Source organism: Lathyrus oleraceus, chromosome 7 (assembly GCF_024323335.1).
Source record: "Lathyrus oleraceus cultivar Zhongwan6 chromosome 7, CAAS_Psat_ZW6_1.0, whole genome shotgun sequence".
Taxonomy (NCBI): domain Eukaryota; kingdom Viridiplantae; phylum Streptophyta; class Magnoliopsida; order Fabales; family Fabaceae; genus Lathyrus; species Lathyrus oleraceus.
The window spans coordinates 249,167,472-249,192,304 of NC_066585.1; the positions used below are offsets into that span (position 1 = coordinate 249,167,472).

A 24,833-nucleotide genomic window follows, 5' to 3' on the forward strand; every position below is an offset into this window, starting at 1 on the left:
GAGAATAAAAAAAGCACACGTAGGTCACTGCTAGTGCTTCTACTTTGGTTCATGGTAGTGCTAAAACGCTAAAACCCTCGCATCACAAACCCAAGACCTTGCTAATGGCGGGTCCTCTTCTTCTTCGTTCTCTCTGGTCTTCCACCAGAAAATCATTTTCCACTCCACATCCCTCTCGTTACTTCTCCCGCGCCTTCTCCGCCGCTCCCGCCGCCGCCTCCTCTTCCGATCCCACCGGATCCCTCGACCCCGCCCGCCTCCGCAACGTCGCTGTGATAGCTCATGTCGACCACGGTAAGACAACGCTCATGGACCGTCTGCTCCGCCAGTGCGGCGCTGATATCCCGCACGAGCGCGCCATGGATTCCATTACTCTCGAACGCGAGCGCGGCATCACTATCTCTTCCAAGGTTTGTTTCTCTCTTTTTTTTTTAATCCGATGCTTCTTTGAGAACTGCAATGAATTGACTTGTTGAGTTTTTAGGTTACTTCTATTGCGTGGAAAGAAAATGAGCTCAACATGGTGGATACTCCTGGACATGCTGATTTTGGCGGCGAGGTAGATTTAGGCTTTCAAACTATAGCTCGTTTTTATTTCGTTAATCATAGAAACTGTATCCTTGGATTGAAATTCTAATTGCTTAGCGTCACACTAACAGTATTGATATCTAACAAATGGTTTTGTTATTAAAATAATGAGTGGCATAAGTTCTTATTAAATGCTTATTAAGATAGAAAACTTATTAAATGCTTATGCTTATAGCATTAGTGCATATCATGTAAGTTAGTATATCTGTAATAAAAATAAAATAAAGTCGAACTGTCTTAATAAGCTATTCTAAAGATCCTATGAAAAAAAGCTGAAAACAAGTTATGAACATGACACAAGTTGCTTCCATGACTATCCCAAAAAGTTTCCAAAGTGTTTATGCCAATAGACAAACTTGAATAAACTAATCTAAAACAGCGTGACCTAATAGGATTGAAGTTGTACACACTCTTTTACTATTTGATGACCAATTTTTGTTTTCAATGCGTGTTAGTGAAAACTGCATACCGGTTGTAGTGTACTTCTATGCTTATTATTTTTGTGTTTGGTTTATTACTAGGTTGAACGTGTAGTTGGTATGGTTGAGGGGGCAGTTTTGGTTGTTGATGCTGGAGAAGGTCCTCTTGCCCAAACTAAGTTTGTTCTTGCGAAAGCCTTAAAGTATGGGTTGCGGCCTATTCTTCTTTTAAACAAAGTAGACCGGCCTGCAGGTTAGTTCCCTGTTTTTCTGCCACAATATCTCAATACCATTTTAAACGAAGAGTACAATTTATGTTGATGACATGATTTTATGATGATATATATGTAGAAAAATTATAAACAGACCAAGAAACAACACTTTCCAATTTCCTTTTCATTTTCCATGTATCCTCTTCCTCTGGATTTTTGTTAGAAATGCATAAAATTCATAAATGGTTGAGAGAATTCTCAACTGAATTTCTCTTCTGTTTGTATATTATGTTTGTTAACTGAATTACAGTTACTGTTTTTAGTATTAACATTTAGTAGCAGTTATTCAGTGTTTATTTGGGGATTATGAATAAATGAGGAAACCGTATGGGTTGTTCTGGAAAATTAGAAGAGGTTATATTGGAGGGAGAGAACCAAGACTCTCAAATTTCTTGAAAACGAATTGTAATTACTATTAAATTTCATTGTTTGGTACCAGTTTCTATATCATGTGGCTGTCCAGACTATTCTAGAACATTCTAAAGTTGTCTTTCTTAATAATTTTGAGTACATTGTTCCTTTTCTCCCTCATGCCACATCCCACACAGTAAAACATTAAAGTTGATCTTAAGACTTTCTCAAATTACTGTTACTTTTAGAAGTGACAAATAATATAATACAGTAATCACGTGAAAGCTAAAAATTTCTGAACTGGTTCACCCACATTTTCTTCTTTGAATCTTTTAGGTACTTCTGTTGTGATCTAATGGTGCATTTATGCACACTTAGGCATAAACGAGCAGAATAGCACAAACACATTATAAACAAAATAATGTGAAATCTACATCAATATTTTTGTTTTGTACAGCCTTTATTTCATGCTAAATATTGCAATACATGCTTGTATATTTACATATGTGAAATGTGAGTTGGAGGGATTAATTGTTATATACTACTAATATATATAAGTGTTTTTGTGCGTATATGATCATTTGAATGTTATTATATTTTTATATAAATAAGTATAGAAAAACGAGAGATAAAGGGAGGGAGAATAACTGTTGAGTAGAAAAATGTTTTTTTTTGTGTGTCTTTTGGACTACGTTGTACTTGAAACTAAAAGCTGTTCCATAACTTGTTGAATATTAAAGTTTTAGAGTTTTGCCTTGTACCTGATTTCTAGGGTTGTAGTGTCACATTTCTTTTTTAAAAATCAAACATGGGATAAAAAAGTTATTGTTTTCAATCCCTCTTATGCAAATCTCACAGATCCTAAACCTTGTGATTTTTATTTCATGTAGTTACTGAGGAGATCTGTGACGAGGTTGAGAGTCTGGTGTTTGATCTATTTGCGAACTTGGGTGCTACAGGTACACAAAAGAAGACATAGGAGAATTATGCTTGATTATTTTGTAATTCAAACTCTGTTTTCTGAAATTTAATGTTTTATTTGTATCTATAGAGGAGCAACTTGACTTCCCAGTTCTTTATGCTTCTGCTAAAGAAGGATGGGCATCCACCACCTATACAAAAGACCCTCCTGCTGAGGCCAAAAATATGTCACAGTTGCTTGATGCCATCGTAACTCATGTTCCTCCACCAAATGCAAACATTGACGCACCTTTCCAAATGCTGGTTGGTATTTAAAATATTGATGAATTTATTATTGTGTCTCTTTATCTGATAAGCTTCAGTTCGTGGTAATTGTCTTTTTGATGCAGTGTTTCTTTTCTTTCGCTGCCAATGCACTTTTCCCTTTTTATCAAGTGCAGTTTATATAGAGGATTCAGTGGCCTGATCCTATTAATTATTGAATTTTGAATGCAAAATGAATGTTCATGGTTCATTACTTCAAAGTCTGCTTCCCTATTCCAATAATCACAATAACAAGTCACAACTAATTATAAGAGATCACAAAAGCACAATGGCTTTAGGAAATTCCGGTCTCATTTGTTCTTGTATAAATCCTCTTTATTGTTGTTTCCCCATACTGTTCTTGGGTTTAATATTTCAGATCAGTGAAAAACCATGCTTAATAGTGATTTTCAGGTTTCAATGATGGAGAAGGACTTTTATCTTGGGCGGATTTTAACTGGACGTGTGTATTCTGGGGTTGTTCGTGTTGGTGACAGGGTTCACGGACTACGTAACAAAGATTCTGGTGCTGAAAAGATTGAAGATGGAAAGGTTTGTAGATCTATGACCTCTCAATTACATTTTGCAGTTGGATAGAATGGTAATTTGGTCTGATACTATGGTGGTAAATGGTAAGGGCTAAATGGTTTTTCAGTTAATGTGTAGTTTATTAACTATCCACTACACATTCTTACTGTTCATTGTATAGACAGCGCTTAAAAATATATCTCCATCATTCATTTAAAGATCATTTATGGAAACTGTAAATAGCTCCTTCAGTACAAATTATTCCGTAATGGCTAACGTAAAAACTGAAGTGTTGAAGTCCTTAATCCTTAGTGTTGTCTCTTCAATAGCATTTATGAGATGAATATAACTTGAACTTCTACTGGAAGCACTAATTTCACGTGTTTTCATTTAAAAGGTGGTGAAACTGATGAAAAAGAAGGGTACAGCCATGGTTGTAACGGATTGTGCTGGAGCTGGTGATATAATTTCAATTGCTGGTTTGTCAAGTCCATCTATCGGCCATACAGTCACTAGTGTGGAGGTATTTACAAGTTTTCATATCCTCCTTTTTTATAGTTTAATGAAAAAGGTCATGTGTCATTTGATGTGACCTTCGCGGTTCCCCTTTTCATTTTTATACAAGTTTTAAACCAAGACATAGACATGCTTAAATTTAGGCTCTTGAATATTGCAGATAATAGTTAATATTGCAGATAACTTCAAAGTTCAAACAAGAGTGCCAAACTATAATGATGTCAAACTAGGATCTTAAATACCAATGTTAATGTAGGGCAATCAAAGAGTAGTCCACTTGGCTTGGTACGCAGGAGTCAGGAATTAGGATGAACCTAGAGTACTTCACTAAGGCATAATGCTCACCTGATTATCTGATTGACGGAAAATTCAACATCTTAAAATAACTAAAGTGTCTCAAATATTTACTCTACTAATATAGCCAATCACCCTAGTTATGTATTCCTATTCTAAGTTAGAAATCAGAATAAGATAATCCAAACCAGGATAAAATAATTAAACCATATAGTCTAATATCACCCTAATACCCATTTCTTGCTGGTTGAGATAAACAGTAAGCTCTTGCTTGTTTATTTTATTTGTGTTTAACAATCAATTTATATGTAACTAATGTCCTATATTTTGAGAATTTTACTATCATGGAATTGGCTACAGGAGTAACTGTGTTTTTATGCCTTAGATTATGTCTGCATTACCCACAGTTGAATTGGATCCACCAACAATTTCTATGACCTTTGGTGTAAACGACTCCCCATTAGCTGGCCGTGATGGTACTCATGTAAGTTGTGTTTGTGTTTCCTGTACTTTATTTGCTTGTGTGAAAAGTTTCGTTGGAGATTTCCCAAATCCAAACTCTGACATAACCATATGGTCATCATTGAAGCTGCGTTATATAGTTTTTCCATAAATAGTTTTTGTATGTTATTAAGTTTGTAGTTATTGTTTATATCAAGTAAATAGGCTAATGCTGGATTTTTTTTAGTTGACTGGCGGACGAATTGGTGATCGTTTATCGGCTGAAGCTGAAACCAACCTTGCCATAAATGTGCTTCCAGGCTTGTCAGAAACGTTTGAAGTTCAAGGAAGAGGAGAACTACAGCTGGGTCCGTTCTTGTTTCCTGAAACTGCATACAAGTTAAATGTCTATGATTTATTTTGTGCCTAGGCAGCTGCTCAATGCATTTATGTTAACAGGTATTTTAATTGAGAATATGAGGCGTGAGGGATTTGAGCTATCTGTCTCTCCACCTAAAGTCATGTGAGTTTCTGAGGACTGAAGCTCTGAAATTTTAGTGTGATTATTGGTTTTGACCTGATGTGGTTTTGCTTGCTTAGCATTGTTTTTGAGTTTGTCATGCTATTTAATAATGCTGAGTAAATACTTTAAGTTTCCTGTGTATATCTCGAGTATTATTGCTTAGATTTTGACAGAGACTAGAGAAGGATGATTAATGCTCAAATTCATTTTCTATATACTTAAATTAATTTTTAAATAATGGACTGCTGATCTCGTAAACACTTTGTTATGCCAATCTAATACCCTGTCAGGGACCTAGTTTTTTGTTAAGTTGGAGTCTCAGGACTGGTTTGATACCCAGTACAGAAATTATTGGGAAAAGATTGAAAAACACAAGAGAAATAGTAGTGAATAGTAATGTGATGCATAACATTAACCTTCTGCTCATATTTACCCCACTATTCTAAATCCAGGACAAGTCTAGGAAATAGCCCTAATAACATAATAAGACTCCTAAGTCAATAAGATTCTAATAACAGATGCAAATGTTCATGAATAAATAAAAATCAATAAGCACAGAGCTGGCGTCCCTTGACCCCTGGGTAGAGTTTTGAAGGCTGGTCTTTTATTTTTGCATTATTTGTATTCATACTTCTCTTAACTTCATGTCAAATACTCTTGAAAGTTCTACCCATTTAAAATGTTTGATCTGGCTAAATTTTGTATATTGATTGATAGTTCAGAAATTTTGGTCAAGTTATATGATACAGATATCCATGCAGCTGACCCTACTAAGTGGGATAAGGCTTGATTGTTGTTGTTATTCCATTTTAATGTCCTTTTGCTATGAATTTATTAGGTATAAAACCGACAAAGGTCAGAAACTTGAGCCAATAGAAGAAGTTACAATCGAGGTAATAATTCAATTTGGTGTTCATAGTATGCTTGTTCATGGGTTTGGACTTTTAACATCACAATGGATCTATCCCAGGTAAATGATGAGCACGTTGGCTTTGTAATGGAGGCTTTGTCTCACAGACGAGCTGAGGTTACTGACATGGGTCCTGTTGCGGGAGCTATTGGTCGAACTAGATTGTCCTTGACTTGTCCATCAAGGTTGGTTTTGTTGTCTCTTTTTCCATCTTGACTTTATCTCTTTGATTTGTAACCTCGTGTACGGTATAAGTCACATAAAGAAATTTAGATGTACATCTTTTTATATGTATACCTCTTTGCCCTTTTTGTGGGAGCGATAACCTTTTTTTCTAACCCACTGGCTTTCTTGAGTAATCTTGCTCTGAGATTATTAAAAGGAAAACGGGAGAAATTTAAGTGTCTCTTCAATAATTAGATGTCTGTTAATTAATATGATTTTTCTAGTTTCTCTCACTAAAAATTTGTTTTCGGCTTCATGATTGGTTGCAGACGGCACATCTTACTAACTCAGTCAAGATTTCTTGTTTACTGTTTGGTCTCGTAGAGCTAATTGAATAACTCGAGCTTTGGGAATTCATTTCACTATTATCCTTTATTTATCTTATATCGATGGAGACAGTGAGAGAAGAGAAAGAATGAATATTTTATATTCTGAGAATATTCCATAATATGATTGACGATTATGCTATTTGATACAAAAAGACCAAATACTAACTCTTTTATTTATACTAACTCAAGGCTCAAAAGCCCTAATTGAATAGGGTAGCAAATCATGATAATAACGAGAAATATGGACTAATATTAAGGAGATATTCTAAAATACCTAGAAGAAACTAATCCATTGAGATTATCTAAGATACTCAAATAATATCAAGAATATTAAAAGATATTGCCATATTTCGCGACACTCACTCTTGAGCTAAGACATGCTTAAGCTTGTTACAAATGCACCCTTTGAAAAACTAATAATATAATTTGATATTTAAAATAGGTAGAGGACATAGTTCAGGCCGTATTGTGGCTGGGACAAAAAGACTCCATGGAACAAATAAAATGGTGGCAAACAACACTTGAGACAAAACCAGTGTAAAACTGCAACCAAGACAAACTAAATGCCAAACCACAATTGAGACGACCAGTGACAAACTGTACTTTAGACAAAACCAGTGTCTTCAGAGAAGCACATTCAATCTAGGTTGGATTGGAGAAACGTGGATCTACCGAGGGAGGTCACAAGGAGGTGCCGCGTGAGCTGCAAACTGTGTTGAAATGAAAGTCACAAGCTAAAAGTTGTCTGAACAGGTGGGGTTGGCAAACAAAACTTGATCACAGTGAACAGACGACAGGCATGTGGTGTGTAAACCTCACATTCTGACAAACCAAAACCTGATTAGCGACAGGACAACAATGTTCTTAAAAGGATTATGAATACAATTATTATAGTAGACTCCCAATATCATATTGAAGGTACTAGATCTTGAAACCATAAGGTGCACGGAAAAATTATATTTTATAATAACATTTTCCATTTTTTGAACAAAAACTTGATAAAGTGACATTATGCATTAGATTAGCAATATGCATTATATTAAATAAACCAATCAAATTCAAAGCTGATGTTTTAACAAAGTTTCATAATGTAGTACAAATTTTTTAACAACATCCTAGTGAGACACATAAGCACATTTGGGTTTGGACAAAACACATACATCTGAGCCTAGCAGCACAACATAAGCACATTTGGTTTTGGACAAAACACATATCTGAGCCTAGCAGCACAACATGTCCATTAAGTATCTTTTTGCCACATTTTTTATAAATCTGTTTTTTCCAGACTGATGGTAATAGGGGTTTTAGGTAAAGAAAAAAGTGCAGGAATGAAAACTTTGAACTATGAAGTTTGATATAAAAAGGTTAAGCACTAGCCTTTATTTATATTAATACGTGACTCCTAATCCTAATTATCCTAGTTAAATATCGAAACAAATTATGATAATATAGAAATATAAAAACTAATCTTAAGAGATACTCTAAGATACACTGAGATAAGAAACTAATTGAGGATAAAATCATATATTATAACATTAATATTTTCTAACAGGCATTACAGTTAGTGACATCAGATGTGCAACAAATCTAGTAACTTCTTTATTACTGTTTGTTCAGGGGCCTGGTTGGTTACAGGAGTGTGTTCAGCAGTGAGACACGTGGAACTGGGTTCATGCACCGTGCTTTCCTCAGTATGCACCTTCTGCTAAAACACTTTCTCTTCTTCCATCTAGCATGCAAAGATGTTGATTTTCAGTATGATTGTTATATGTTTTTCAAATCATGCTGTTTAGCTGCCCCCATGATTTAGTTTATGCTCATTTATGTTTGTGGATCATGATGCATGCTTATTTGAATTTTGAACAACTTCTCGTACTATTTTTGAGCACTTTGACAATGAAGCTATTCTTAGACTTGTTTTATACCCACATTCCTACATCCATATATTTTATAATGTGCATTATTATAACCTTGCAGCATATGAAAAATTTCGAGGCCCTCTTGGCAATGTGAGGAAAGGAGTACTGGTATGTTTGTTATTAATCAGAGTTACTACTCACATGATATATTTGTTATAAATCATAAAGCTGCATTGGCGTCCTACTGAATGATGTTCCTCTAACTGAACAGGTGTCAGTGGGTTATGGTCCAATCACATCTCATGCATTAATGAGCTTAGAAGCTCGTGGGACTCTTTTTGTATCTCCTGGAATGGAGGTAGGAGCCAATCCCTTCTGCTATTTCATGTATTATATGTTGTATCGTATACATTCCTTCTGGATCATTGTTTAAAAAATTGTTTTAATTTAAATTACTTTATATTGTTTCATCTAGCTTTTGCTTGTATTGCACATATAGGTTTCTCGTAAGTACTGCCTGTAATGCTTATTCTTTTGTTAACAGACATATGATGGTATGATTGTTGGAGAACACTCAAGGGATACAGATCTTGATGTAAGAAGAATTCTTAGCCTAACTGCCAGTGTTACCTCAATGTTGGCGACTCACTGACAAAGACTGATATAAATTGCAGGTTAATCCAGTGAGGGCTAAACAACTTACAAATATACGCTCTGCTTCCAAGGATGAGAATGTGAAGCTGACTCCTCCTCGCCTCGTATGTCTTTATGTGCCAAAATTGTGCCCTTAAATCTTGCTTATTTTAGTTGAGAATTCTGATATCTACTTAATTCATGGTTTAAGTGCATTTAGACACCAAGATGTCCAGCAATGAGTTGCGGGGTTCATCATTTGATAAGACATAGTTAGGAGTTTATGGGCATGTTTGTTTGAACTTTTTTTTTTAAATGATTTTTTTAGTGTTACATATTTTTGTTTAAAAAAATTTTACAAAGAATTTTTTTTATGAAAGCCTCAAATGAAAATTTGGTCTGAATAGTTATTCTTAAATAGTTATTTTAGGTCATTTTATTGAAACTTTTTTTGGATATCAAAATTTTAAAAAATCACTTGAATTTGAAGCTATTTCAAATAGCTTTTCATAAAAATCATTTTTGAGATACAATTTTTTGAAAAAATTGCGGTTTTGACCGTTTTCATCTTCAATAATGTATGTTTGCACTTTAGGATGTTAAAATTAGTTTTTCAATTTATAAAAAATGAATTTAAAAAAAACTTTTATTATTTGAAAAAATGTTTTTATAAAAATCATTTTTTCAAATATAAAGAAAAAATCTGCTTTTTTAAAGCTAAAACAAGCAGGTCCTATATGCCCTGATATTTTGAAAATATATATTTTTAAACTTAAAACTAAGCTAGGGTGAGTGGATAACATCGGATTAAAACAAGGAAAATTTGGTTCAGTGACAGCTTTGTGTACATTATTTTAGGATATTGCATCTACCTGTATATAACATAGATGCTTTTAAAATCTCGGATTGAATAGTGAAAGTTTTTGAAGTTCCTGTTTGTTTAATTATTTGAATAATGATCTGTAGCATAAAAGTTATTCTTATTTTTTTGGGTCACATGGTTTTCAAATAGGAAACTCTATGAAGCATGGATGAATTTCACTGATATTAACTGGTGAAGTAGAAATTTATCAATATTTTCAATATGTTCTTTGTAACTCTGCATTTCTAGCAAATTTTATGTACTAGACCTGGCATCATTTTGTGGCTGTGTAATTTGCATGTGACCGGAAAGTAGTTAGCAGACAGGCCTAATATGATAACTGTTCTTGAGCTTGATATGTACCTAATGATTTCTGGTTGCAGATGACACTTGAAGAAGCTATAGGATATGTAGCTTCAGATGAGCTTATCGAGGTATGTTCCAATCTAGAATTTTAAAAATGCTGTAAAAAGTTTTATCTGATTTTTGTGATGAAAATATGTAAGGGGACTTCTTCCCCAACCCACCTCCACTCCATGCTCAATACCCACTAAAGGCTTATGACTAAATCATGATTTGGTTCTTCAAATATCTTGTTGTCATGTTTATCCTCTAATGATTTTTGTCATCAAATAGCCGCTCAATGATTTAGTCCTCTAATCCCCCCACAATTTGATTCGGAATGAAATGATTTTGTGATGGAAATATGAAAAAGAAAAAGAAAAAAACATAGACGATCTTGATGGTGACCGAATAATGCTCTATTAATATTATCATATTATTTGATTGTGACTTTTTTTTGCATGAAGGTTACTCCAAAGACCATTCGGTTACGGAAGAAATACCTTGATGCTAACAAGCGTAAAACCATGAGCAAAAAGCCAAAGGAATGAGGAGGACAAAAAGGCAAAGAAACACGAGGAGTTTTTCCTCGAATAAATTTTGTAACATTAATTTATTCACAGCATATAGTATAGTAAGAGCAGAAGTTTTCATCTCCAGGTTCTAACTTAAATACAAGTACTGTTGTAATACAGCACCGTAGAAAGAAATATTCTTTGATAGTGATAAATAAAGCAACTCAATTTTGTATTTGGACGAAATAATTAATGGTTACCTATTGCTGGTAATAAGTTACTCATTGTTGTTATGTAATATTTACAATTGATGTCATGTAAAAGGCTTGAGCCTCCATTTGGTCTAAAGAAGTGGATGGATATATATTGCTCGTATTGTTCATTCATGTTTGGCGTCATAAAAAAAAGGCTTGGTCTCCATTTTGTTTGAAAAGTGGATTGATTGTTCTTATTACAAGTTGAACACGTGGTCTATTAATAGTATATTTTCTTACAGCATGTTGGTTGGAAAGACTTTTTTATTTAAAATTAGTACTATTAGTATTAAATCAAACACAAATTGCTTATTTTCTTATGAAAAAGAAATCAATCGCACATTTTGATTTATTTTTTACAAAAGAAAAATCACTTTCAATAATAGTACTGCCAATTTTATAACATGGGTGGACACAAATAATTATACTATTTTTTAATCATGCTCGAAAGTATTGAATTTTTTATTTTTATTAATATAATTCTTTTACTTTTGGAAATTTAATTGAGGAAACTATACAAACTTTGTTTAGCATACAAAATTTAAAATTTCAGGCTTCCCATGATTTTCATCCTATTTTTCTAAAATTGAGTGGAATATTATTGTTCAATGATTTAGAGATACTTTGTATTCGAATGTCTTTGGATGTGAGAATCGTTCCACCTATAGTTATAAGTTGAATGATTAGTAAGGTAGAGTATGTGAATATGAGTTGTAATATTTTCTTCCCTAACAATACCGAATACCGGTGTGATTCAAAGACACACGTTAGGCCTAATAAAATGCTTCTAGATGAATTTTTCTAACTATTTTCACTAAATTTTTAATGAACCCGCCAAGCTTGCATAATCTATATGGGATTTTGGTTTGTAAGCTTAGAATATTCATCTTAAACAAGCTAATAGACAAAAGATTGCATCTTCCTTGCAAAAAATTACCTTCATTAATTCTATTAAGACTATTCTTGACACAAAAATTAACATAAAAGATTTGAGAACTCTCAAATATTTTTTAGGGTTTGAAGTTGCCAAATCATTTCATGGCATTTTCGTATGTCATAGAAAATATAACATTGAGTTGTTGCAAGAAGCTGACCTCATAGGAGCAAATCCAGCTTCAACACCAATGTATCTTAGCACACATTAAGCATCACCTCTGATAGTGTTTTGTTAAATCCTATCCGTTTTAGAAGCCTCATATATAAACTTCTATATTGATAAATAACGGTAACATTAGGAGAAAAGTCCCCAAGCATCTTTTTACTAAAATTACTTCAAAATTTTGTAATTTATTAAGTTTTCTTTTTCGTTGCAATTATTCTATTGTGCTTTACTTGTTGTATTGGAATTTAAAGTCTCTTATGGATAGGGGTGTTCGCGGTGCGGTTTGGGCGGTTTTTGCGATAAAAATCACCCGAACCGCAAGAGAAAAAAACATGCGGTTCGGTTTGGTTCGGTTGACTTTTAGAAATAAAACCAAACCAAACCAAACCAAACCAAATCAATGCGGTTTGAGTTGGTTCGGTTGGTTCGGTTTTGTATAATATTTTTATTGAGCCATATATATTCCTATAAATAACGACATAACTTTGTGTTTAGTCATTCATACATTACTAAATAACATCAAAATTCATCATATTTAGAGAAAAACGTTTCATTCAATATACAAAAAACCAGATTAGACAAAAGTGGAATAAAAGACAAATATAAATAGTAGCATAAAATAATATCAAAGACATTATAATAAAACATAAAAAAACATATGAGATGAGAGATTAGAGAAGATGAAAAAAAGAACATAAGAGATGCGAGATTGAGAAGAAAAGTGCAATAAAAACATAATTGGAAGAGAAAATAGTAACATAAAAGATAAAAAAGAAAGAACATAATAGAGGACTTATTAGAGTAGAATAGGCGTGACCTACATGAAAAAGAAGATGAGAAGAATGTGTGATACTACTATGAGAGATTTAAGAAGGTTGAAATTGAAACCCTAAGTGTGATTAAGAGAAAATTGTTTGTAATTGTAAGGTTAAGGCATACTAGGTTTGAGGTTTGAGTTGAATGTGAAATAAGTGAAGTTTGGGTTGTAACATAATGCGGTTTGGTTTGGTTTAGTTCGGTTTGCAAAATACAAACCGCAAACCAAACCAAACCGTGCGGTTTTGTTAAAAAATGACCCAAACGAATCCAAACCAAATGCGGTTTTTTGCGGTTTCGGTTTGGTTTGGTTTGCGGTTTTCTATTGGGTTGGTTTGGTTTTGAACACCCCTACCTATGAAACATTTTTACTTTCAAAGATATTCAGTGTATTCTAGCTTTTACTTTACTGTTTATTTACATGTATGCTTGTTATATCTATCTATGCCATGTTATCATTAGCAATGTAGTAGATTAATTTAGAGTCTGAGAAATAAAGAAAGACCCTAAATAATATTTGACTTAGAAATTTGAACAATTGATTGAGATTGTGAAAAATATTTAAGCTAATTGAAAAATTACTTTTATTTTAAAAAGAATTTTTAAATTTATAAATCAACGAAATTAGATGAATTGTGAGTTTAGAGATCGGTGATGTGCCGATTAAAGTGACAATTACCACTTATTTTAGTATTTTTTATGAAAGATAAAATTCTCATTATAATCAATATCGTAATTTGTATGAACTAAATTGGGGGACACAAATTATAATCTCAAACTCTTATTTTCATTATTAAAAAAATTAAATATTTTTACCTTTTTCGCAAAAAAAAACTAAGTATTAAATATTACATAATCTTAGATAAACATCTATAGATAAAAAATATTATTGGCCTTGACGATAATTTATTAATTGTGCTTGGGTACTTGTGTTTGCAATTATCTAAGATTATCTATCATCACCTGAAAAAAAAATTGTGTCTAATTTATCTTCAAAAATAGAAAATATCGAAACAATAACTTACATTAAGTGCCGATGCCCAATTAATGGGGTAGTTGTTTCAAAGTAAAATAAAATTAGAGGGGAAATTAGTTTAGTTTGTTGTGGTAGTTACTCTTTTCTCTTCTTTGTCTCCAAGTTAGTTACTTTTTTCCGTTTAAATTCCCCAATCATGACCTTAGTACTTGTCTAGCTGATATAGATTTGAAGTTTAATTTCCATTGAAAAAAATACAAATGAGTTTGATCTTGTGATATATTGAGAGTACTATAGAGGACAAAAATGGTAAGTGATTGCTGCCAATGACGTGGACTGCGCAACAGATCCAGGTTCCTCGACATGACATAACTCTCTCAGCAAGGTAATGGTTAACTCAATAAATGGACTCAAACAACGAAACAAGAAAAGCAACACACTATTTATATCACAGGTACACCAAATACTTGCCCATTCTGTCCTCTAATACTCACATTTGGCGTGCAAAAATTAAATGATGGTAAAATTTGTTGAAAAAACTGTGGTAAAAAATATACAGTCTTCCTAGGTTTAGAATAAATATATATATATATATATATATATATATATATATATATATATATATATATATATATATATATATATATATATATATATATATATATATATATATATGGATTAATATATTTTTTGTTTTTTGATTTAATTTAAAATTTCACTTTAGTCTCTTGTCTAAAAAAATGATATAAAGTAGTCTCTTAACTAATATTCTCTTATTTGAATTGATCCCTACCGTTAATTTTTCTGAAAAACCTTAACTTTTGTTTTGTTGGACATTTAAAATTTGACCTAGAATTTTATTTTTTTAAATTGATTTAAACTTTTGAAATAAAAATATAAAAGAAGGTGAAACATATTAGAAAAAGTTTTAGGATTCATTTCAATGAGAGAATACCATTTAGGGAAAGATCACAAGAGAAACGAAAAGTTTGAGCTCTCTTTTCATTGAAGATGAATCCGATACTATTTATAACCTTTGTGGAATCTAAAAGGTTAGTAGAATGTTCACATGGTGACGTAATATGATTATATTGTGCTTTCTACTTGTAATATCTCTATAATTAAATTGAATGATGATTATATTGTGCTTTTACATGTATTACCGGCGTGCATGTGAATATGATCACGAGGTTAAACATATATTATTTAGTAGAAAAAATATGTTGTTAATCTTTAAAAAAAAGAATATTCATGTAGAATGTGGAATATGACAAGGTTGTCAAAGTTTTGGTTGTATGACATTGAAGCGCTACTTGAATCATTTGACATTGGAGACAAATCTAAAACAAGATGGATGTTAAAGAAGAAGATAAAAATCCTAGAAAATGAATAAAAGAGGGAAGATGATGAATAAAAAATGCAGCAAACGAAGGAAAAAGGAAAGACACTAAACGAAAAAAACGTAGCAAACATACAAAGCAAGAAAAATGATAAATAAACCCTAAAACGCATTTCTAATACAAATGTTGAGTCAACATTTTATTATTTACTGATCTGTCGTGCCACAAAGTTAGTACTTAACGCTTTTTCAGAAAAACTAACGAAATGAATCATTTCAGATAACGAAGGTTAGTTAAGAAACTATTGTGTAACATTTTTTTTTGTTAATGAATTAAAACGAAACCAAAAATTAAGTTAAGGAATATATATAAAAGTATTTTTATTTTAAATCTTGCTATTGAATAATTTAAGAGGATCAATTTTACCGGCTCTTTCTCTTTGTTGGTCTTCAATTTAATGGCAGAGTAAAACTCTATACGAACTTGGCCCAACATAGAAATTTCACCTTTAAACATAAGTTAGACGTCGGCCATGAACTAGAACACGCACTCTTGTTGAAGTATAAACTCGCACCTCTATAGATATCCGTGCATATCTATCTATTAACTGAATTGATTTAATCGAAAAAACAGAATTGATTTTTATGTTTGCCTCAAAATAATAAATTGATTTTAGAGAATTACAAGTGTCCCTCAAATTAGAATTCCAAATATTCAACTTTGGTTTTATTTTTGAAATAAAAAAAATATTTTCAATGTATGAAGGGTGGAAAAAGTAAAAATGCAGACAAGTAAACCAACCATGTTGCATTTCTTTTTTAATTTTTCCATTTCATTTCTTTGAATACTTCTCCTCCCTCCTCTCTTTTATCTTTCTCCAAACAACAATGTCTCTCTCTATCTCAAATTCTCAAACTTGAAAACCATTCATTTCCCAAACCCTTCCTTCAAATCCCTAATCATTCTTCACCCATCCATTTCTATTTCAATCCTCACACATTCAAGAAATGGGTGCGTACAGAGCCGACGACGACTACGATTACCTTTTCAAAGTTGTTCTCATCGGTGACTCCGGCGTCGGTAAATCCAATCTCTTGTCACGATTCACAAAAAACGAATTCAGTTTGGAATCCAAATCCACCATTGGCGTTGAATTCGCTACACGCAGTATCCACGTTGATGATAAGATTGTAAAAGCACAAATTTGGGATACCGCAGGACAAGAAAGGTTGCATTTTTTTGCCTTCGCTATGATCTCTTTTTTATTGTTGTTGATTTCTTTTTTTGGTTTTTGTTTGTGCTTTGTTTGGGCCAAATTTTAGTGGGGTTTGGTTGAATTTATATGGGCTTTGAAGAATTTTTTATTAAAAAAAATGAGATTTTGATTCGGGAATGATGAATGATGATGGCTGCATGAATATGGATTTTGTATTTTCTGTTGTTGTGGGGTTCTTGTTTTTGATCTGGATGATTAGGACTTTTTGTTATGGCACATTTTTATGGTGCTATATTATTTATTTATGGCATATTTGATTTGAAGCATGTATTGAGAAGGTTGGGAAATTGATGGTTTCTTCTGTAAAATGGTGAATAGATTGAAGGCTTTTTGTTACCAGGATTTCTGGGGGAGGGGATACATCATATCATGTTCATATCATAGAACAGTTCTTTAGGTGAATTGCTCAAGAGTTAATGAAGGTTTAGGGTATATCTCTCTTTGTGTGAAATAATAGATGACTTTTGACTCATGTTTATTTCTTCTAGTTTTGTTGGTTTTTGTAGAATCTTCTGTCAATTTTCCATTCCTTTTCGTTTTTTAAGTAATGCTCTGCTCCGTAAATAATCTGGTTTGGTGGATTTCGTTATACGCGTCAGACTCAGGCACTTACTTAAATGAAATGAGGCAGAGCTTTGAGTCTGTGACCAGTAAATTTACTCCTAAATGTGAATATGGTTCAAATTTCTGATAAATGTTTGACAAAGTTAGAGTGTTGGCTCTGTGTGCAGTGCAGTGTGATTCAATGCCATACTTTGGTTTGGTTTCATTTCACTTTGACAATGGCTGGTATTTTTATGGACAAATATGGTACAACACACTTTGCACTTATTTAGACCCATGGTACATCAGAGTAGTCAATCCCTGATAGCAGCGCGGAGCGGCCAACCCAAAAATGGGATAGCGGGATAGTGTATAGTGGACGGGATGGCCGGTATTTGTTCATTTTTTACACAAATTACGTGAACAATAATTATAAACATATGAAGTTTAGTGGACGGGATGCCCGCTGTTTGTTCATTTTTCACACAAATTACATGAACAATAATTATGAACATATGAAGTGCAGAGAAAGGTGAGGGAGGAAATTGTGATTTTTTTCCGAACTGTGAGGTGCAAAAACGTCGGTGAAAGAAGGTTAGGGTTGAGTCTCAACTCAAACTTGATTGAAAAACCCAAAATTACACTTCAAACATTTTAAATTTAAGAGGTAATTTCGGTTTTTCAGAGGAGAAAAGGATAGCAGGACAGAAACTGCTCCGGCCTCGCTACCTGCCATTTACCTTATAGCGTCTGCTATAGTATCTTGCACCGCTAAGGCTCTTCCCATAGCGGCAGGCCTCCGCTCCGCTTTGCTATAGCAGGATAATGCCACTATTGACTACTATGCGGTACATCATGTATTCTCGTGTCTCCAAAGACATTAGATTTGAAGCTATAGATTCAAGCTTATAGTTACCGCATGGTGGCGGTGACCCAGGGTTTTCAAATAGCGGCTATAGCACTATTGCAAATTGGAATTTGAACAAATCACTATTATTCTGAGACACACTATTCGGTACAAAGTGATGTCAAATAGTAGCTAGAGCGTAGCAGAGTTTGAATAAACCGCTGTTTTTTGCACTTTGCGATTGTGGGTGACTCACTCGTCGCACAAACATGCACTTTATTAGAGTGGAAAGAAGGTATTTGCAATGGTTGAGGGACTAACTTGGTATTTTGAAGGACAAAAGTTTTGACCATTGTATTTGGGAAGATTAATATAGGAGTTTTTTTCCCTGGTGTATTTTGTATTCCATTCTTCTGTATATATCCATCTCATCCTTGTTAATTTTTATTTCCACAGATATCGTGCGATCACAAGTGCATATTATCGAGGAGCTGTTGGTGCATTGCTTGTGTATGATGTTACAAGACATGTAACTTTTGAAAATGTGGAAAGATGGTTAAAGGAACTTCGTGACCACACAGATGCCAACATTGTAATTATGCTCGTGGGGAACAAGGCTGATCTTCGTCACCTGCGTGCCGTGTCCACCGAGGATGCTAAAGCATTTGCTGAAAGAGAAAACACGTTTTTTATGGAAACGTCTGCCCTTGAGTCACTGAATGTCGATAATTCCTTCACAGAAGTACTTACTCAAATATATCGAGTCGTTAGTAGGAAGACTCTTGAGATTGGAGACGACCCTGCCGCCTTGCCAAAAGGGAAAACAATCAATGTTGGCAGTAGAGACGACGTCTCCGCTGTTAAAAAGGTTGGATGCTGTTCTGCGTAGTTTGACAGATAATAGAAAGGATCGTCTTCGCAACCAATGGTATACTATTTATTTGTGCATGAATCAACCAACCCTCAAACATTTTGAGATTCATGTAAAATGTTTTAATACCTAAACCTTTTCTTTTTTGTATTTTTTTTCTACATGCTTTGTCGAGTTTATTATTGTCGATTTTTTTACTAAGTTTTGTTTGGTCATAGGGATTATATGATTTTATCTTTAGATATACAAAGTTACTGTTTGTATTGAATGAAAAGGATATCCTGTTCTTAGATTGTTCCATCCTAACTTTATAGTATTGGCAAACATTATACTAGTACTACTAATAATAATCACACAAGAAAGTATAAATAGCAGAAAAGCTTTATTAAAAAGCACAAAATCCATATGATAACAAAAACATTAAAGCTGATTTAACAAACACAGAAATTATTCCATTAAACTAGAATGCAGTTCATTGTAAAACAATCTAACATCAATAGTAGTGTACTTTATAGTATTGCTGCTACTGCTAATGTTACATCTATTTATTAGCTTTGGTCAAATGCAAATTGTTCCCTGTAAAATTATACAAAAGAAAAACTTCCTGCAATAGCTTTTACTCTGAAACAGATTCATCTTGATGCTGATTGGCAGAACTAAATAGAAGTTTGCGAGTAATATTGTTCCTCATTTCTTCGTGATACTTGCGAGACTGGGGTGCTCGCACCATGTCCTCAGAAGCAGGAGCAAAAGGGTCAAAAACACCGATGTTAGGTGTTTGAGGGCTCCAATTGTGATGGTTTGAATCAATGTGGATCCCATTCAGCTGTTTCCTAATCACTGCCATGGCCAGAAGTGACTCTGCTTCCAAATCCACACTCTCTTTTTCCTTAGCTTTTGGAGAAGAAACATCGTCAACATCAACAACAGCAGCATTCACTTCCACCGCATCTCGTTTTTCCTTGCATTGATCCATTTGAGGCGACTTCAGCTACACATACACCACTTGTAAAGTTAGATTTGATCACATTATCTTGAAGTAAAGAAAGAAAACAAAACCCTACTCCTTCGTACATACTCAATTCATTAGAGTCGGGTAATTTTACCTCCCAACATTGTTGTCAAACTTGAATGATTGTTCAAATCACAACGGACATAAATGCTATAACATCACTATTTCTCAATACTTTGTACTAAATAATATATCGCATAACAATAGGGCCTTATTTTGTCGTGGTATATCATTATAGCAAAGCTAACTATTTAACAACGAGGTATATCATTATAGCAAAGCTAACTATTTAACAACCTTACCCCGTAACACAAACAAATCATATCTTATAAAATTTCTTTACTGCGAGATCTGAATAAGATAAACAAATCATATCTTATAAAATTTCTTTACTGCGAGATCTGAACAATTAGATATCTTAGTATTAAATGATGGACATTTTTACGAGATTTCCTCGCGTTAAATTTCTATAAAGATAGATATGTTCATCCGTAACACGAAAACAGATCTGGCCCAATGAGAAAAAAATCACAAAATTCACAAAGTATATAGATCGCATTGATACGGCATAATTGAATGATGAAGATTTTTACCAAATTCATTTTAATGAAATTTACACAAGAGAAGATCTGATCTGATTCGATCCAGTAACAACAATAACAATAATATTGTATTTTTCTACGGCAAAAACATTAAAAGAGTCAAGTAGAAGCACCTGAGGTGTTCGGATTTGTGAGGTAAAGAATTATGGCAATCAAAGTCAAGGACACCTTTACACCAACACAATCGCCGCCGCCACTAAGCGCCAACAAAAAAAGAGTTATAATGCGCCAAAAAAACCCTTCTTCGTATTTATATGTCATTTTTATCACATGTTTTCATTATTCATTTTATCAATTCCACGTCATTTGCACGTGTTTTTTTTTCTTTTAGATAAGGACATGTTTTTTTTCAAGAAATTTAGGAATATTCTATATCTCCATCTTAAATATTACTAGACTCATTTCTTGTTTATTTTCAAATTTTCAACTTGTGTTCAATGTGCAAATATCTTTTTCATAAAATCTTATTCTAAAAGTTGCCTTTCATATACTTCGGGAGTAATTTTGGAACTCAATCTTGTATTTGGCAAATATTCTACATTAGTTAAGAGAAGAAATAAGTATTTGCACTCTTTTCACTTTATTAATTCTAGTAGTTTTAGTAGTAAATTAAAATTGTTCATGAAGATAACACTACATTTCAAAGTATTCTTCATTAAAATAAGAGCAACTTTTTCTTTGTTACATAAATATACTATAGTGGGTGCCCGTTTATTTTACTAGTCTCTAATGAGTTTGATTCTCCTCTATTTATATATCTTTTATTTATTGTCTATTTATTTTATAAGACGGGTAAATATAACTAAAAAATTAATGAGATTTACTAACAGAGTTTGTTATTAGTGGAACTTATTACTAAAATTTATTTATTAGATGTGTCCATCTATTTAGATTAATTGGGTAAAGTCAAAGTCGACTCTAATATATCATGTATAAGTTATTATTTGATAATTGAGTATTACACTTCAAAATTACAAGTCGTTTTTAAAAGAAAAAAAAAAACCGAATTATGGATCATTTTACAATCAATGAAATGTCAATGATCATTTTTTCTTCTTACCCCTTACTATTTATCACTTTTTCTTCTTCCTATTAGTTTGATTTAACTTTTCATTATAATAAATTTATAATTTTGTAACCTATCTCATATCTTATCATACAAAATTAAGTTTTTAATATGTGAAAATTACCAAAACTTCATATAATTTGGGACTGAGAGACTAATCAGTATTAGTTTAATCAAATCAGTTAGATAAATTATGTGATCCTTTAAGTCTTACAAATAGTAAGACATATGTATTTCCTGTTGCTCAATATATATTGTTCTCAAGATCATCAAAAGATGGTGATAAAAAAGTATTATTGACCAGAAACAAACAACCTAACCAAGCCCATGCCATAAATTTCATATATTTTCAAACCTTCAAGTTTAAATCCATGACCTCGATACCAATATCATTAGTAAATTCCTGGTCAAATTTTCATCGATATCTCATCAATTATCCTCAACTTCTTAATATTCACAAGTCATATCAACAACATATTTATCTCTTTTCAATCTAACATTCTTAAAAGACATGTCCTTCATCTTCTACCACAATGGCTAGCTTGTATAACCTCCTTTGAAGGTCTTCTTTGTCCTTATTTTCCATCACTAACTCGTATTCCTTGGTATATATATTCTTTTGAAGGTAGTAGATAATACAATCACCTTGAATGATATATGATATTGAAGTGGGCATAGTCCCAAATCTCTAACAAACTGTCATGTAAATTCGTTTTTCTACATTTCTCTATTGTATTTCATACTATATATAATCGTATCAATAATTATCGGTAATTACAACTTATAATGAAAAATATTCTATTGCTTAATTTATGTAACCTATTATAGGAAAGTCGATAATTTACAATAAAGATTAAGATCAATTCCTATTAACACCCCCCTCAAATTGATGCGGTTGATCAATAAACATCAATTTGCTAACAAGAATCTGATGGTGTGGTCGCGCAACAACTTTGATAAGAATATCTGCAACCTGAAACTGAGTACTGATGTGAGGAAGTGCTATAAGTCAGTCATCGTAGGCATTACAGATTGAATGACAATCGATTTCGATATGTTTGGTGCGTTCATGAAAGACAGGATTCGCAACAATCTGGATGACACTTGTATTGTCGGCATAAAGTGATGTAGGCTTTGTTTGAGGAAATCCAAGTTCATCCAAAAGACCACGTAACCAAATAATTTTCGAGCAGGTAGCAGACATTGAGCGATACTCAGATTTAGTAGACGATTTAGAGACTCTTGCTTGCTTCTTACTTTTCCATGAGATCAACGAAGAACTAAGAAACATGCACCAACAAGTGATAGATCGATGAGTGTCCGGACACCCGGCCCAATCTGCATCACTATAAGCACTCAACATGGGAGCTATTACAGTGGGAAAAAATAGACCACGATGAGAGGTTCCTTTCAAATAGCAAATTATATGACGAACTGCTGCCAAATGAAGATGCCGAGAAGAATGCATGAATTGACTTACTTGTTGAACAACAAAAGATATGTCAGGACGAGTAATAGTTAAGTAATTAAGGCTGCCCACAAGTTATCGATACAATAAAGGATCTGGCAAAAGATCACCATAATCACAATGATACTTAACATTAACCTCAAGAGGGGTATCCACTAGATTAGCTACTTTAAGAAGACCAGCCATAGAAATCAAATTTGTGGCATACTTGTGTTGATGGAGGAAGGTTCCCTTGGACGTAGAATGAACCTTAAGACCAAGAAAATAGTGTAGATTACCCAGATCTTTCATGTGAAATAAGGTCTGTAACTGTTTCTTAAGTCACTGAATGAGAGCATGATCAGAACCAGTAATAGTCATATCATCAACATACAAAAGAAGCATAACAATACCTGCAGATGTGCTATGAATAAATAAAGAGGAATCATACTGACTCTGAGTAAAGGAGAACCCAAGTAGAATGGAGCGGAATTTATCGTACCATGCTCTAGGTGCCTGTTTCAAACCATATAAGGAGTGTTTGAGCTTGCACATGCCTTTAGATGAAGAGAATAAGCCTTGAGGTGGAGTCATATAAATATCTTTTGTCAGGTCACCATGAAGAAAAGCATTACTCACATCCATTTGATGAATAGATCACCCACTAGAAGCAGCTATAGAGATGATCGTGCGAACAATTGTCATTTTGGCAACCGGTGCAAATGTCTCATCATAAACAATTCTATATTCCTGATTGTTTCCTAAAGCAACCAAACGAGTATTGTAATGGTTAAGGGACCCATTAGAATTCAATTTCATAGAATACACCCATTTGCAACCTATAGGTTTGACATCAGGAGGACATGAGACAATATCCCATGTGAAATTCTCTTGAAGAGCTTGAAGCTCTTCATTCATTGCTTTTACCCATCACACATCTTTAACAGCCTGTGAGTAACAAGTAGGAATAGATATGCTAGATAGTGTGGCAGTCAGTGAAGTATGTGAGGAATCATACTTGTCTGGTGCTCGAGATATTTGACCAGAACGTCGTGGTTCAACTGGTACAGGATTAAGTGGCGGTCAGCGTCGGGAAGGGGTATGGGAACCTCTTGTCTGCGTTTTCTGACATATACATGACCTGGTTTATAACGTTCTATAGGTTGAGACATAATAGAAAACTTAGGAAGAGTAACAATATCATTAATGGCAGAAGAAACACAGGGATACATAAACTGATTATCAAAAAATGTCACATTCCTAGAAATACGAAAACGATGGTTAGTGACATCATAACACACAAATCCTTTATGAGAGTTACTATATACCATAAATGCACATTGAACTGACTGTGCTCCAAGCTTATGCCTTTCAAATAGAGTTAAGTGAACAAAACACACCCACCCAAAAGTATGTAAAGCACTATAATCAAGGTGAATTTTAAAAAGACGAAAGAAAGGAGAATCAAGATCAATAACCGTAGAAGGAAGGCGATTGATCAAGAAGACAATTGTGAAAAGAGCCTCCGCCCAAAATCAGGATGGTACAGAAGCTTGGAGAAGTAAGGTGTGTGTTACATCAAGCAAATGATGATTCTTACGTTCTGCTATGCCATTTTGTTGAGGAGTATTGGGACAAGATCGTTGAGACAAAATGCCTTTTTGTTGAGGGTATTCCTGAAACTCATGAGACACATACTCACCACCAGAGTCAGAGCGTAAAAAATTTACACTTGCTTGAAATTGAGTTTCAACATATGTCAAAATTTTCTTAAACATAGAAAACACTTCAGATTTAGAACGGAGAAAATATATCCACGTAAAACGACTATAATCATCGATAAATGTGAC

At 33.3% G+C, this 24,833-nt stretch overlaps 3 protein-coding genes across 4 annotated transcripts; 2 read left to right on the forward strand and 1 right to left on the reverse strand.

Annotated features, from left to right (window-relative positions):
* Positions 1-7: 7 nt before the first annotated feature.
* Positions 8-11,206, forward strand: LOC127108141 (uncharacterized). The gene is made up of 19 exons (XM_051045565.1): positions 8-410; positions 485-559; positions 1,110-1,260; positions 2,521-2,589; positions 2,682-2,854; positions 3,269-3,406; positions 3,780-3,905; positions 4,578-4,676; positions 4,881-5,001; positions 5,093-5,156; positions 5,995-6,049; positions 6,127-6,251; positions 8,238-8,311; positions 8,598-8,647; positions 8,751-8,837; positions 9,024-9,074; positions 9,154-9,237; positions 10,358-10,408; positions 10,784-11,206. The coding sequence occupies exons 1-19, from the start codon at positions 105-107 to the stop codon at positions 10,865-10,867; spliced, it is 1,983 nt and encodes a 660-aa protein (XP_050901522.1). The 5' UTR covers positions 8-104; the 3' UTR covers positions 10,868-11,206.
* Positions 11,207-16,126: 4,920 nt separating this feature from the next.
* LOC127108142 (ras-related protein RABA1f) lies at positions 16,127-19,146 on the forward strand. Its single transcript, XM_051045566.1, has 2 exons — positions 16,127-16,547; positions 18,442-19,146. Exons 1-2 carry the CDS (start codon positions 16,327-16,329, stop codon positions 18,872-18,874), a joined length of 654 nt encoding a protein of 217 aa, XP_050901523.1. The 5' UTR covers positions 16,127-16,326; the 3' UTR covers positions 18,875-19,146.
* Positions 19,147-19,223: 77 nt separating this feature from the next.
* LOC127108143 (uncharacterized) lies at positions 19,224-20,688 on the reverse strand. 2 transcript variants are annotated; one of them, XR_007795963.1, is made up of 2 exons: positions 20,584-20,688; positions 19,224-19,847 (listed from the first exon to the last, which is right to left on the reverse strand). XR_007795963.1 is itself a non-coding variant. In XM_051045567.1 (2 exons), the coding sequence occupies exons 1-2, from the start codon at positions 20,468-20,470 to the stop codon at positions 19,473-19,475; spliced, it is 384 nt and encodes a 127-aa protein (XP_050901524.1). In that variant the 5' UTR covers positions 20,471-20,553; the 3' UTR covers positions 19,224-19,472. The 2 variants fall into 2 exon arrangements, 1 of the variants encoding a protein (XP_050901524.1); XM_051045567.1 differs by lacking the exon at positions 20,584-20,688 and adding an exon at positions 20,462-20,553.
* Between the last annotated feature and the right edge of the window lie 4,145 nt (positions 20,689-24,833).

What these genes read in the sequence shown, in the direction of transcription:
- LOC127108141 (XM_051045565.1), top strand. Translation starts at nt 105, where the DNA reads ATGGCGGGTCCTCTTCTTCTTCGTTCTCTCTGGTCTTCCACCAGAAAA. An exon ending in ACGCACCTTTCCAAATGCTG is followed by an intron (nt 2,855 to 3,268) that starts GTTGGTATTTAA and finishes AGTGATTTTCAG; the next exon opens with GTTTCAATGATGGAGAAGGA. An exon ending in AGCTGACTCCTCCTCGCCTC is followed by an intron (nt 9,238 to 10,357) that starts GTATGTCTTTAT and finishes TTCTGGTTGCAG; the next exon opens with ATGACACTTGAAGAAGCTAT.
- LOC127108142 (XM_051045566.1), top strand. Translation starts at nt 16,327, where the DNA reads ATGGGTGCGTACAGAGCCGACGACGACTACGATTACCTTTTCAAAGTT. An exon ending in GATACCGCAGGACAAGAAAG is followed by an intron (nt 16,548 to 18,441) that starts GTTGCATTTTTT and finishes TTATTTCCACAG; the next exon opens with ATATCGTGCGATCACAAGTG.